The sequence below is a fragment of the Vombatus ursinus genome, unplaced genomic scaffold (assembly GCF_900497805.2).
Source record: "Vombatus ursinus unplaced genomic scaffold, bare-nosed wombat genome assembly UNPS02012082.1, whole genome shotgun sequence".
NCBI lineage: Eukaryota > Metazoa > Chordata > Mammalia > Diprotodontia > Vombatidae > Vombatus > Vombatus ursinus.
This window is the reverse complement of record NW_020951860.1, coordinates 3,792,329-3,804,646: the sequence shown is the minus strand read 5'-3', so window position 1 is coordinate 3,804,646 and position 12,318 is coordinate 3,792,329. Positions and strand designations below refer to the sequence as shown.

Sequence of the window (12,318 nt, the reverse complement as noted above, 5' to 3'; positions counted from 1 at the left end):
TGGGTCAATGGTAGTAGCATCTTTATACTGTGTTCTGGCTCAAAGCCTACAGAGATCCTTAGCATGGTATCTACTCGTGCCATAGTTGATTCACGACTACTTTCATCTACCCCAGGCTCAGGTATGAGAAGGTCTAGGATAAAAGGTTAGAAAGGAAACCATAAGCCCAAGGCAAAAAAGATGTTGGCAAAGTTGTAACATAGATGAAAAAGGTAGTAGTAGCATTATTGCCTCCTTAATGTATGAACAGCCAGAACTTCCAAACTCAACACTTGGGTTACAGAAGAAGCTTCCACAAATGAGAAGAGGGAAGAAGCATCTTTCACAGGTAGAGAAAGGGAGAGAATTTTTAGATAAAAAGGGATAGAGGTGATCACATAAGATAACATGACCAATTTTGATTACATAAAATTGAAAAGTTCTTGTAAAAACAAAATCAGTGCAGTTACAAAGGAAGGGAAACAATGAGTTGGGGTAAATTTTTTAAACAAATTTCTCTGATAAAAATCTGATATATAAATATAAAAGACATTCACATAGATATATAAGAACAAGAGCCACTCCACAATAGGTAAATGGTCAAAGGTTCTAACAGGCAGTTTTCAAAAGAAGAAATGAAAGCTATCAACAACTACATAAAATATTGAGAAATAGAATTTCTCCAGAACTACAAAATTTCCCAAATGGAGATGAAATATTGCAACATCAATTCATACCATCCTATATGACGAAAAAAATTGAGAAAATTTTCCAAGATGTGAAAATAAACATGCTTTAATGGCCTGGGAAACTAGTCTGATTTGATCCACCCCTTTGAAAATCTACTGGTTTCAATCAATACTAGATTTGCAAAATAGACTATGTCAAAAGGAAACTAAGTATCCAAGGTGATAAATGTAGTTTCAGGATTAAGAATTAAAAAGTTATATGTCAAAATTTTATAAATTCTATAACAAATAATGTAAAAGAATGCATCAAAAGAAGGAAATTTTGCATGTTCTTTTTTAAAATTAAAAAAGTTATAAGATCATTAAATTAATAAACTTAATAATTTTGCTTTGTCCACTATAACAGACAAACTTTTGGTATCAGCCAAAACATTCTTTTGTACTACAAGACTTAAAATGCTCTGGAAAGACACCTTCTCCCAGTCCCTCCTCCCAAACTACTTGGCCACTACTAGATCCCTCCCATTGTCTTTCTGTATATAAAATCAATCCTGGCCATCATTTAGGGGCCCAGACTTCCTCATGCCCGCTTGTCCTTATGAGTGTCACAAATGTTCAGATCCTTTAAGAGTCTGACCTATATGGCTCATCTTTGATAAACCTTGTCTTTGGCTGAAAGAAGACTTGGGTCGAATTCTTTCGAGCAGGACCTGCATATAATGATTTTGGGGTCCCAGCACCCATAACGTCTAACCCTCAACACCATCTTGGACTAAATGTAAAGGAAAAAATGTGGGGGCAGCTAGGTGGCGCAGTGGATAGAGCACCAGCCCTGAAGTCAGGAGGACCTGAACTCAATTCCCTTCCACATAATCTACCACCCAGTAATACTGTTGAGGTTTAGAGGCTTAGGGGTGTTGGGACCCCAATATCACAACACACAGGTCCTGCCCAAATGAATTCAACCCAAGCCTTCTTTCAGTCAAACACAAGGTTTATTAGAACATAGAATTGGGGTGGGTGAGATTTAAAGAATCAGTCATGCTGGCCAGACTCTTAAGCAATCTAAGCATTCATATCGCTAATGCAAGTGGGCCAGATGTTAAGAATCTGAGCCCTAAACTAGATTATAAGAATCTGAGCACCTTAATGGAGGCCAGATGGATCTTATACACAGAAAGGCTATGGGAGGGATCTAGGAGTAGCCAAGTAGTCTGGGGTGACTGGAGAGGTCTAAGGAGGATCTGGATGGGAGTGGCCAGTAAGCTGGGGTGACTGTGAGGTAACAGAGTACCAGGGACCTGGACCATGTGGCCAAGTGAGAATGGAGCCTAGATACAATTCAGGGTAGAAAGTGACAGGGGGCCTTTGGGAGGTAAGCCAATAGAGGGCTAGGCTAGGTTAAGGGTAACAAAGAATTGAGAGACTGGGCATAATGAATGGCTACTTGATAGGATTACAGCCTCAGGGAAAGTCCAGGGCTTTTCCTTTTTGTGGTTGAGATCCCATCACCCGTCAATATTAGCCTTTTAACTGTTCCTTGAACCAGATACTCCACCTGCATTTTCAATGGCTGTCTCTCAAGGTGTTAGTCTCACTCAGTCTGGCTTCCTTCACAGTGCAGGTCAAATTCCAACTTCTTTCATCAAGAGGTCTTCCCACACAACCTCCTCCAGCTCCCCTCTAATACACACACTCCACCCACCTATTGTTAGTGGTTTCCCCGCAGAGATTACCTTTCATCCACTCAGTATATTTCCTGTGTATACATGGCTAACGAATGAATGAATGAAGAATTTCTTTACACAGAGCTTACTATGTACAAAGCACAGTGCTGAGCGCTAAGGATACAAACAAAAAAGTAAGATTCTCCCTGCTCTCAAAGAGCTCATCTTCTGTTGGGGAAGACGGCACATATAGAAGATTTCAGCTGCAAGTCAGATGGAAAGGTCCAAAGGTCCTGAGGGTAGTCAACATAAACTGAAAGCAAGTAGACCAAAAACTGACCTTGTCCCCATTCCCAGACCCATGAATTGCCTGAGGCTAACCAGCCCCAGCCTGATTTTTTTTGCAAATACTTAACTCTCCCCCTCACAAGCTTTCTTTAAGGACTTTCAGTTGTTATGCAACAACCTACCACATCAAAGGGTGGGATGTCTCCCCCCCCCCCACACCAGCAGCTAGACCCTTTGGAGAATTGTACCCCTCTCCCTCTGTCCTAATACCCTAAGCGCCCAACTCCTTCCTCTGGCTCCCCAGCACTTGCTGCTAAGTTGTACCTCGGCTGCAACTCCCTTGCCTCAATTAAAGATCATAATTGTTGCTGTATTGGCTGTCTTCTCTTTAATTCAGGCTAGCAAGGTGCAGCCTCTTCTTTAATGTCATTTCCACTGACAAAGATGTATCAGTTTCTGATACTGAAACTTTTGTCAATGGCAAAGCCCTTTTCTGGGTCTTCAAAAAATGGGACCGTAGCACCTTCAGGAGCAGTTGCTAGGCTGTATCTCCACAGAAGTTGCTTCTCAGGACGATGGTAGCAGGCAGTGGGCTAGAAGCATTGCTATGTTATTCCAAAGGCTCTTGGATTCAAGAGTCCTAGGCATTTTCCACTGGGGTCCCAGGAGAGATGGTAGTCAAGGTGGTGGTGGTGGTTTGACTTGCTTGGCATGTGTCACCTGTTTCTCTCAGAGTACCTTGCAGCTTCAGCTAGGCTGGCCTGCCTGTCCTACGAAAGGTTTGGTCACAGCCTAAGGAACTTGTATAAAAAGGAGATGCTATGTCAGAATCAAATAGAGAAACCAAGCATCTAGAAGCAGAGATGATAGAGTAGAATCATACAGAGCTGAAAGAGAAAGAACTAATAGTTCAAAGGCAAACAGCAAAAGCAGAAAAGACAATACTGAGCTGTTGCAAACATGGGAGACACAAAGGAAGGCCACAGGCACTTCAGAGCAAAAGATTCAGGTTGATGGCATCATACTCAGCTATTCGAGGATGAAGGAAGTTCTAAGAAAAAAGTATGATTTTTTCTCCCAACTCCCCCTTCTGCTGTCTATCTATCTAGAGACACACTACAATATAATCTGCTTGTAAACCATGTGTTTCCAGCAACCTGAATCTTGCCTCTACCACAAAGTAGCTAGAGATAAAATGTAAATTAAAACAGAGAGCCAAACATAAGAGTAAATATTATGAATTTTCCTAACAGGGTTTGGAGCAATTACAATGTACTAATAAAGAGGAAGACTGAAAAATTTTTTTAATTGCACAGAAGAAAACAGAGGGACATTCAGAAGGAAGCACAGACAAGCAGGGCAGTTTGAAAATAACTTGTGTATTTTATATACTTATAAATATATTATATATTTATATATTATATTATTTTTATATAATTATTTAATATATAACTTGGAAAGTGTTATGAAATAAAGGTTCACAGTTTCATACACAATCCTCTTTTGTGTTACATTGTACCTACAGAACTGCTCTTTTTTGGTGTTAGTTCAGAAGAAAAATATTTTATTTGAATTTATTTTATTTTTAAAAAGAAATTAGGAAAGAAATTATTTTAGAGAATTCTGAGAAGATGTGTAAATTGATGCAGAGGTAAGTAAAATTAGGAGAACAACTTATAACAATAATAGCACCTTTGTAAAGAAAAACATCTGGGGCAACTAGGTGGTGCAGTAGATAGAGCACTGGCCCTGAAGTCAGGAGGACCTGAGTTCAAATTCAGCCTCAGACCAAACACTTGATACTTACTAGCTGTGTGACCCTGGGCAAGTCACTTAACCCCAATTGCCAAAAAAAAAAAAACAAAAACAAAAACAAAAAACAACAACAACAAACATCTTTCAGGCCAATAATGAAAAATGTTACTCACCTAAAAGAGAGGTGCAGAAACATACATTTTAAAGCATCACTATTGGGTAGTTTTTTTTGTTAAAAGATTTTCTTAAACTAGGTAAGAAATGGAGCTAGCAATAGTTATGCCAAAGGAAAAAAAGAAAGAAAGAAAAAAGGAATATGGAAGCAGTTATAAAAATGTACAGAAGGAAAAAAAATGCACAGAGAGAATAGATGTTCAGAAGGAAACAGACAAGCAGGATAGCCTTGAAATATGTTCAGTTTATTATATGGACATTTTATAAAAATCAAGCTATGTGTAAGAGTCAGGATTCCCTATACGACCTCTTTTTACATTCTATTCTGTACATGGAAATGCTCATTTTTTGGGGGGGGGAGTGTTTCTCAAGTTCAGAAGAAAAAATTAACTGTAATGAAACTGTCCTGAGACTTAACTGGTCCAGAAGGTTATAGCTTGAACCACTGATATAGCTTCTTGGTAACTGTTGTTCAGTTGTTTCAGTTGTGTCCAAGTCTTCGTGACCCCATTTGGGATTTCCTTGGCAATGAGTGGTTTGCCATTTCCTTCTCTAGCTCATTTTACAGATGAGGAATTGAGGCAAACAGGGTTAAGCGATTTGCCCAAAATCACACAGCTAGTACGTGTCTGAAGCCACTAGTGCTCTATTAACTGTGCCACCTAGCTGCCCCAGCTTCTTGGTTACCTTAGAATAAAAGTCAGGATTCTTAGAAAATTCAGTCAAGAAAACTGTACAGAACTAAATCATATCTTTGCTAAACCTCCTTTCCATAAGCAGCCTGCACAACATTTGGCTGGGATTTCCCACGGTTCCCAGAAAAATGTAGGGTTGCCACTGAGCACTCTCTCCTCTTCGTCACGCAAATTGTGGCAACTACCCACTGTCAGTGTGTCTCTAATCTAACCTATCCGCCGCTGAGGAAGTTTAGCCTATTTTAATTTTGGCCCCCACCTACTGCCAAGTTGTGCAGGTCTGCAAGTAAGTACACAACTTTTTTGTTAAATGTTAGATGGTCTACCAGTGTCTCATTTTGTACTGATCAGTAGCCAGAATCACCAGACTGTCCTGAATTAGACCAAGCTTAGAACAGAAGGCTACTGCTACAGTTCAAGCAAGATGTGCCTGAACTAAAGTGATGGCAATGTGAGTAAAGAGAAGATTACAAATACAAGAGATGTTTTAGAGGCAGAAACAAGGTTTGGCAGATTAAATATATGGAGTATGTTTGAGTGAGTTCAGAATGACACTGAGCTGTAAGCCCAGGTTGTAAACTAAAAGGATGGTGATACTCTCAATAGTAATAAGGAAGTTCAGAAGAAAGGTGGTTTTAGAGGGAAAGAAAATGAATTGTGTTACAAAGCACAACCCATCACCGTCCCTCCTGAGAGAAAATTTAAGGAAACCAAGCAAGACATTACTCTCCACTCCCTGCTCTAGAACTCAGAGTCAAGGAAAGGCACATACCACAACCATGAAGTGATAGAGCACAGGGTTTTTCCAGTGTAATCTGCATTATTGCTGCAGTTGCCTTGGGTTACAAACTCCCTGAGGAGTTGACACATCTCACAGAAGGGAAAAGGTTGGAAGAGGGTCGAATGGGAGAATATTAGAGTGATGACAGGTGAACAGGGTGCTGGTGCTCTCCCATTGGCTCTCATGGGGTGGATGGAATTTGATCCATCTTCTCACTCCTGCATTTGTTTGGTTGTACTCCCTCTCATATCAGCCCATCACTCCTTGGGGGGTACACAATCTCACTGTGAAGACCAATGAAATAAAGGAAATGTAGAGTAACCTGCTGGTGAGGATGAAATCCAGGATGATGACCTTGACTGCCACATCTATATGTGACTAAGGTTAAGTACAAATCATGGAAGCTAAAGAATTGGGAAGCAGGGCGATTTAAAATATAAACTAATTGGATAGAGCACCGGCCCTGAAGTCAGGAGGGCCTGAGTTCAAATCCGGCCTCAGACCAAACATGTGACACTTACTAGCGGTGTGACCCTGGGCAAGTAACTTAACCCCAATTGCCTAGAAATAGAATAAAACAAAAAATAATAAAATAAAATGTAAACTGAAGAATTCAAGTTTAAGAGTTGGGGGATGTGGTAGAGAGGATGTGTTAAGAAATGATCTCCCTGAGAAGGAAAAAGACCTGAGAGACAGATAAAGTGATATATCTGGATGGAGTGAACCTCAAAAACAGTTTCCAAGTGAATGACCACAGAGTGGCACTAAAAAGCAAGAAGCATGCCTATTCTACCTCTTGATCCAGTTAATGTTGCAGGGACAGAGTGTTGGGAAGGAAGGAGGGGAATGAGTCAAGGTGAATGCATGACCAGAGAAGGTGGCCCAGAATAAGGCAATGACTGTGGGGGAGGAGTCATATCTATAATTGAAAGAAGATAGAAGAAGCTTAAAAGGAAAAGGTCTGGGGCAGCTAGATAGTGAAGTGGATAGAGCACCAGCCCTGAATTCAGGAGGACCTGAGTTCAAATCTGGCCTCAGACAGTTGATACTAGCTGTGTGACCCTGGGTAAGGCACTTGACCCCAATGCCTAGCTAAACAAAAAAAAAAAAAAAAAAAGGAAAAGTTCTGAAATGAAGAGCAATTTGTTAACAGATTCTGTAAGCCACAATGGAAGAGGAAGATAGAACTGCAAAAGGTAGGGATGACATGTGGAGTGGTAGCAGGAGAAAAGGACTCTCCTTGGCTACTTAAAATTTTTTTCAAACTACAAAAATATAAGAACAAAAGTCATTTTCTAATAGATGAATGGTCAAAGGATACAAACAGGCAGCTTCTAAAAGAAGAAAAGCAAGCTCCCATAATCACATGAAGAATGGTCCAAATCACTAACAAGAGAAATGAAAATCAAAATGACTCTGAGGAAACTGAAGACCAGCAGGTGGAACTTGCCCAAGATTCCACTATTACTACCTGGCAGAGCTGGGATGTGATCTAAGATTCTCTGATGGTAAATTCAGGAGTCTCTCCAGGACACCACTCTGCTTCACAAATCTTGGGCTAAAATCAAGAGGTGAACTATCAGATTGAGCTCTCCTTGTCAAGGTTTGGTCTGGCCTGGGGTAACTGAATTCTCTATAAACAAAAAGTAACTCACTTGCTATTAGCTGACAAAGAATCAACTACACTTCACCTTCACCAGTCTCTTCCAGTTACTATCTCAAAGCCAAGAGATGAACAATAATGATAACTACAGTGAAGGTAGTTCTGAAGGTAATCTGTGAAGGTAGATTAACTGTAAAGAAGTGGGGAACAGGGAAAAGTAGAGAGCCACAGGGGTGTGACAAAGGGATAGAAATCAATAGCTGAGGTCACTCCTAAGAAGGAATGATCATATCAGATAAATATAAGTTGACCAGACTAGTCAAAGGGCAAGATTAGCAGGAAGAAGAGAATACAAAGAAGGCCTGAAAACCCATGATATTAGTATCTTAATTTTTGTTCACTGATCTATCTAATTACCAAACAGTTTCAATATAATACAAGTCAATTATATTTTAATACTTTAAGGGTCCCTAGTTTCATCAATGTGACTACTCCATCTATTCATAGAGATTTCTGTCTACTTCTCCATGACTTAGCAGAAAACTCATCAACCTGTGGTCAACCTGGTGATGAATTTCCTTGAACTTATCTAGACTGAAGGATACAACAGGCCAAATCTGTTGCTGGCAATATACCTGAAACCTCTTCAGTTTGATAGTACCTATCAAAGCTTACGCTTCTAGAACATAGAATCACCTCTAAACCATGAGAAGGTGGCATCAACAGTGGAGGACTTTACTAGAATCAATCTCATCTTATACCTTTATAATTATAAAAAGTTATAAAAGCTATCCCAAACATTCACATGTGAAATAGTATTTTCCTTATTCAATGGAAACAAATGTAGGCATATAATACAACAGAATCCATTTATATAATATCTAACATAGATGAAAACACACTAATAATGCTGGAGTTAGGGGACTAAAACATCTGTATTATAGGCTTGTAATATGAAGACTTATACAACAGTAGAAAAGCAGTTAAAACACAAATGGATGTAGAATCAGAAGACCTAAGTTTCAGTTCCAACTCTACAGCTCTTGTGAACTTAAGTAAGTCATTAGAAACTTCAATGGGGATACTACTTGCACTATCTACCACACAGGAAGAGTGTGAGGGTCAAATGAGATATGTACTTAAAATGTTGTATAATCTTAATACACTACATAAGTGTAAATTATTTTTTGGTCTGATCCTATGATTTTATTGGCGGAGGGCACTCTCGGTGAGAAAGCTCCCTCTACCAAACAATTCTTCTAAAGTTCCCTAGGGTACTAGGAGATTAAGTGATTTGCAGAGGACCACAAAGTAAGTATAGGTATACCTTGTTTTACAGCACTTTGCAGATGTTGCGGTTTTTACAAACTGAAGACTTGTAGCAACCCTGTATCAAGCAAGTCTATCAGTTTCATTTTTCCAAAAGCATGTGCTCTGTGTCACATTTTGGTAATTCTCTAAATATTTCAAACTTTTCCATTATTATTATATCTGTTATGGTGACCTGTGATCTTTGACGTTACTATTGTAATTGTTTGGGGTGTCACAAACCATGACCATATAAGACAGTGAACTTGATCGATAAATGTTGTGTGTTCTGACTGCTCCACTGTCCTGCCATTCCCCCATCTCTCTCCTTCTCCTCAGGCCTCCCTATTCCCTGAGACATAACAATATTGAAATTAGGCCAATTAATAACCCTACAATGGCCTCTAAGTGTTCAAGTAAAAAAAGAGTCAATCGATGAGGCAAACTTCATTGTCTTATTTTAAGAAATTGCCACAGCCACCCTAATCTTCAGCAACCACTACCCTGATAAATCAGCAGTCATCAACATCAAGTCAAGACCCTCCACCACAAGGATTATGACTCAATGAAGGTCAGATAAGCATTTTTTAACAATAAAATATTTCTTATTTAAGGTATGTACATTAGAATTTTTTTAGATGTAACACTACTGCACACTTAATTCACTATGGTGTAGCGTAAACATTAACTTTTCTATGCAGTGGAAAACCAAAAAACTTGTGTGACTTTTCACTTTATTGTGGTAGTCTGGAACTGAAACTACAGTATCTCCAAGGCAAGCCTGCATGTCAGAGGCAAGACATGAACCCAGGTCTTCTGACTCTAAAGTCAATTCTCTAGTTACTACTTTACTCCCCTCTCCAAACACACCAATTTTCTGGTCACTATCTTAGGAAAACAGAAAAATTGAGAAAAACAATGCTCTATATGCTCACTCTCAAGTGTTAATTTGTACTATATAAATGTAATAAGGAACATAATTTAACCTAAAGCAAAAAAGAATCTGTGTTAAAGGGGGATTTTTATAAAGAGATTTCACTGTTATTGGACCTAATCTATAGAGTGATAACCAGAAACTATATGTCACTGCCCATTATACTAATTTTTTCTTGTATAGCATGGCAACTTTATCAAGCAAATCTTCAAAGTTCTCATTTTTTCTGTCTGCTCCCTTCACTCAGGTGCCCACTCTTTGGGTATCTATGGACAATCATCAATAACTACCCTCTCGGGCTCATCTTAGTAGCAATCACCATGCTATCCTATCTCTTTAAACAGCCTTTTGAAATTCAACCATGCTGAATCATATGCCCTCATGTTCTCTGTGCCTCAGGTATTCATGATAATAATGAACAATTAACGATAAATTAGCATGCAATGATAGTAAAGAAGAAGGCTATCTATCTACTAAGGCTTGATTTCTCTGGCTAGGTAACATATGAGTGAGTGTAATTTTTAGGAAAAATGTCCTCTGTTTAATCTAAGTGAGTGAAGCTATTGATGGAAATTTTGGGCCAACCATGAGAAGACAGTGGCACCATATCAAAACCCTCTTTTAAGAACAGATGGGGGCCTTATAATAGCAACTAAAAATTCGTACCCTCTATAGGGCTACCTGCACATAGGACCAGTCTTGATTTTTCTATAGGTACTAAGCTACAAGAGATCTACTATTGATCAGGAAGTCTATGCTACCTTAATATCAACATGTTAAAAATACTTTAAACACACATGATAATTTGGATAGTACCTTATTCCATCCGCTGGCAAGAGCTGCAGTGTCCAGTGTACATTCCCGATATGCCTGATAGCTCACTGGCCTGTAGAAATTTTTTTAAAAGTCTGAGTCAAAGAAGGAAAATGCTAAATGTTCAGATGACTATATGAATACAAACACATATGAAACATGATTCACCCTCTCTACCATGAACTAATAGATTCTGTTTAGGCCCTAGAAAGAAAAAAAAAATTAAACCCATAATTAAAGGAAAAGTATGACTTCAAACTAACAGTTTCCATTGTTCTTCAAACATTTATTTTAGGTTAATGGAAAATATTTTGAACTGGGTAGTCACTTTTCTGGAGCAATGGCTATATGTTCAGCTAAATTTGTACTCTGTTAGGTATGTTTTAGGTTTTCTTGAAATTAATTTAATATTCCCTATATATCACAATCTGGCTCATTATAGGACCAAAGAATAATGAAATAAAGGAAGAAAAAAAGGGTTTCATTCAGGACAGTTCTAAAAACCAACCACAATATAAATGTTTAACAAACAAAGAGACACGACACCTGGTAAAACTTTTCATGTTTAAAGGAATAGACCGTATTTATAAATCAAAACCTCGAAATACTAATCCCTCAAAGTCTAGAAAGAAGTTTTTCTTATTTCTATAAGAATTATAGACTAGACCTACCAGAAATTCAAATAACTGGGTGGCAATAATAGATGATAAATTAGGTCATTTATTAATTTGCTCTAAGTTCTAAATTCTGTACCTTGGTTTCCTCATCTACTTGGTAGCCAGTTAATGCATGAGAACAGCAATTCATTTAACGAAAACAATTTTTTTAATTGGCAGGATTTAAACTTATATAATAAACAATAAAAGCATTCATTTTTTAAGACTCGAACCTCTTCTTAAAATGTCTCTCTTGTCCACTAATGGCCCCATAAAGCAACTCAGTACAACAGAAAGTGCAGTGAACTGGGAGTCAGGAGACTTAGGTCATAGTTTCAACCTTTGACCTTCACTAGCTATAGTTATGTCACCTTGAGTAAGTCATTGAACTTCTCTGGGCTTCAATCCCTTCATCTAGAGAATGGACTCTCAATGATCTCTAAACTCCTTTTCTGCTCTAATACTCTCTGATTCTGAATCATCAAATTAATGCTATTCAAAAAAGAAACTCGAGTCAGAAGAGAGCGGTTAAGATTTATAAAACTTATATTACCTCAGGGATAGTATCCTCTTATTCACTAGCTCTTACTAAGCTAATTTAGGGGTGAAAGGAAGTGACAGAAAATTAATTAGATGACTCTCTCAGAGACCATAATTTAACAAAAGAGTCTGTAGTACAGGTAGATTTTGTACACTCACTGAAAAAATTTGGTAAAGAAGCAGTTAGTTGGATAATATGATTTCTGAACACTATTTTTTAAAAGTAGTTTTGGACAGTGTTAGGTATAAATCTAAAACATCCCATATACCATAGACAACTGACGAGGAAAAAATATGTAACTTTTTAAAATCACATACACAAAAATTATTGTTACCTACACATGGATTTACAGATTTGTAAAGAATATGTCTAATTTCAGAAAAGCAACTAGTCATCTAAATATGTAGACTACAGAAAACTTTTTTATAGCTCATA

General features: G+C 38.2%; 1 protein-coding gene across 2 annotated transcripts in view; it reads right to left on the bottom strand.

Annotated features, from left to right (window-relative positions):
- BCL2L13 (BCL2 like 13) overlaps window positions 1-12,318 on the bottom strand; it is a 50,743-nt gene that overhangs the window by 10,961 nt on the left and 27,464 nt on the right. For both annotated transcript variants that reach the window (XM_027857281.1, XM_027857282.1), the window contains exon 5: window positions 10,690-10,759. In XM_027857281.1, coding sequence (XP_027713082.1) covers window positions 10,690-10,759 — 70 coding nt within the window. The remainder of the gene's footprint in view (window positions 1-10,689; window positions 10,760-12,318) is intronic.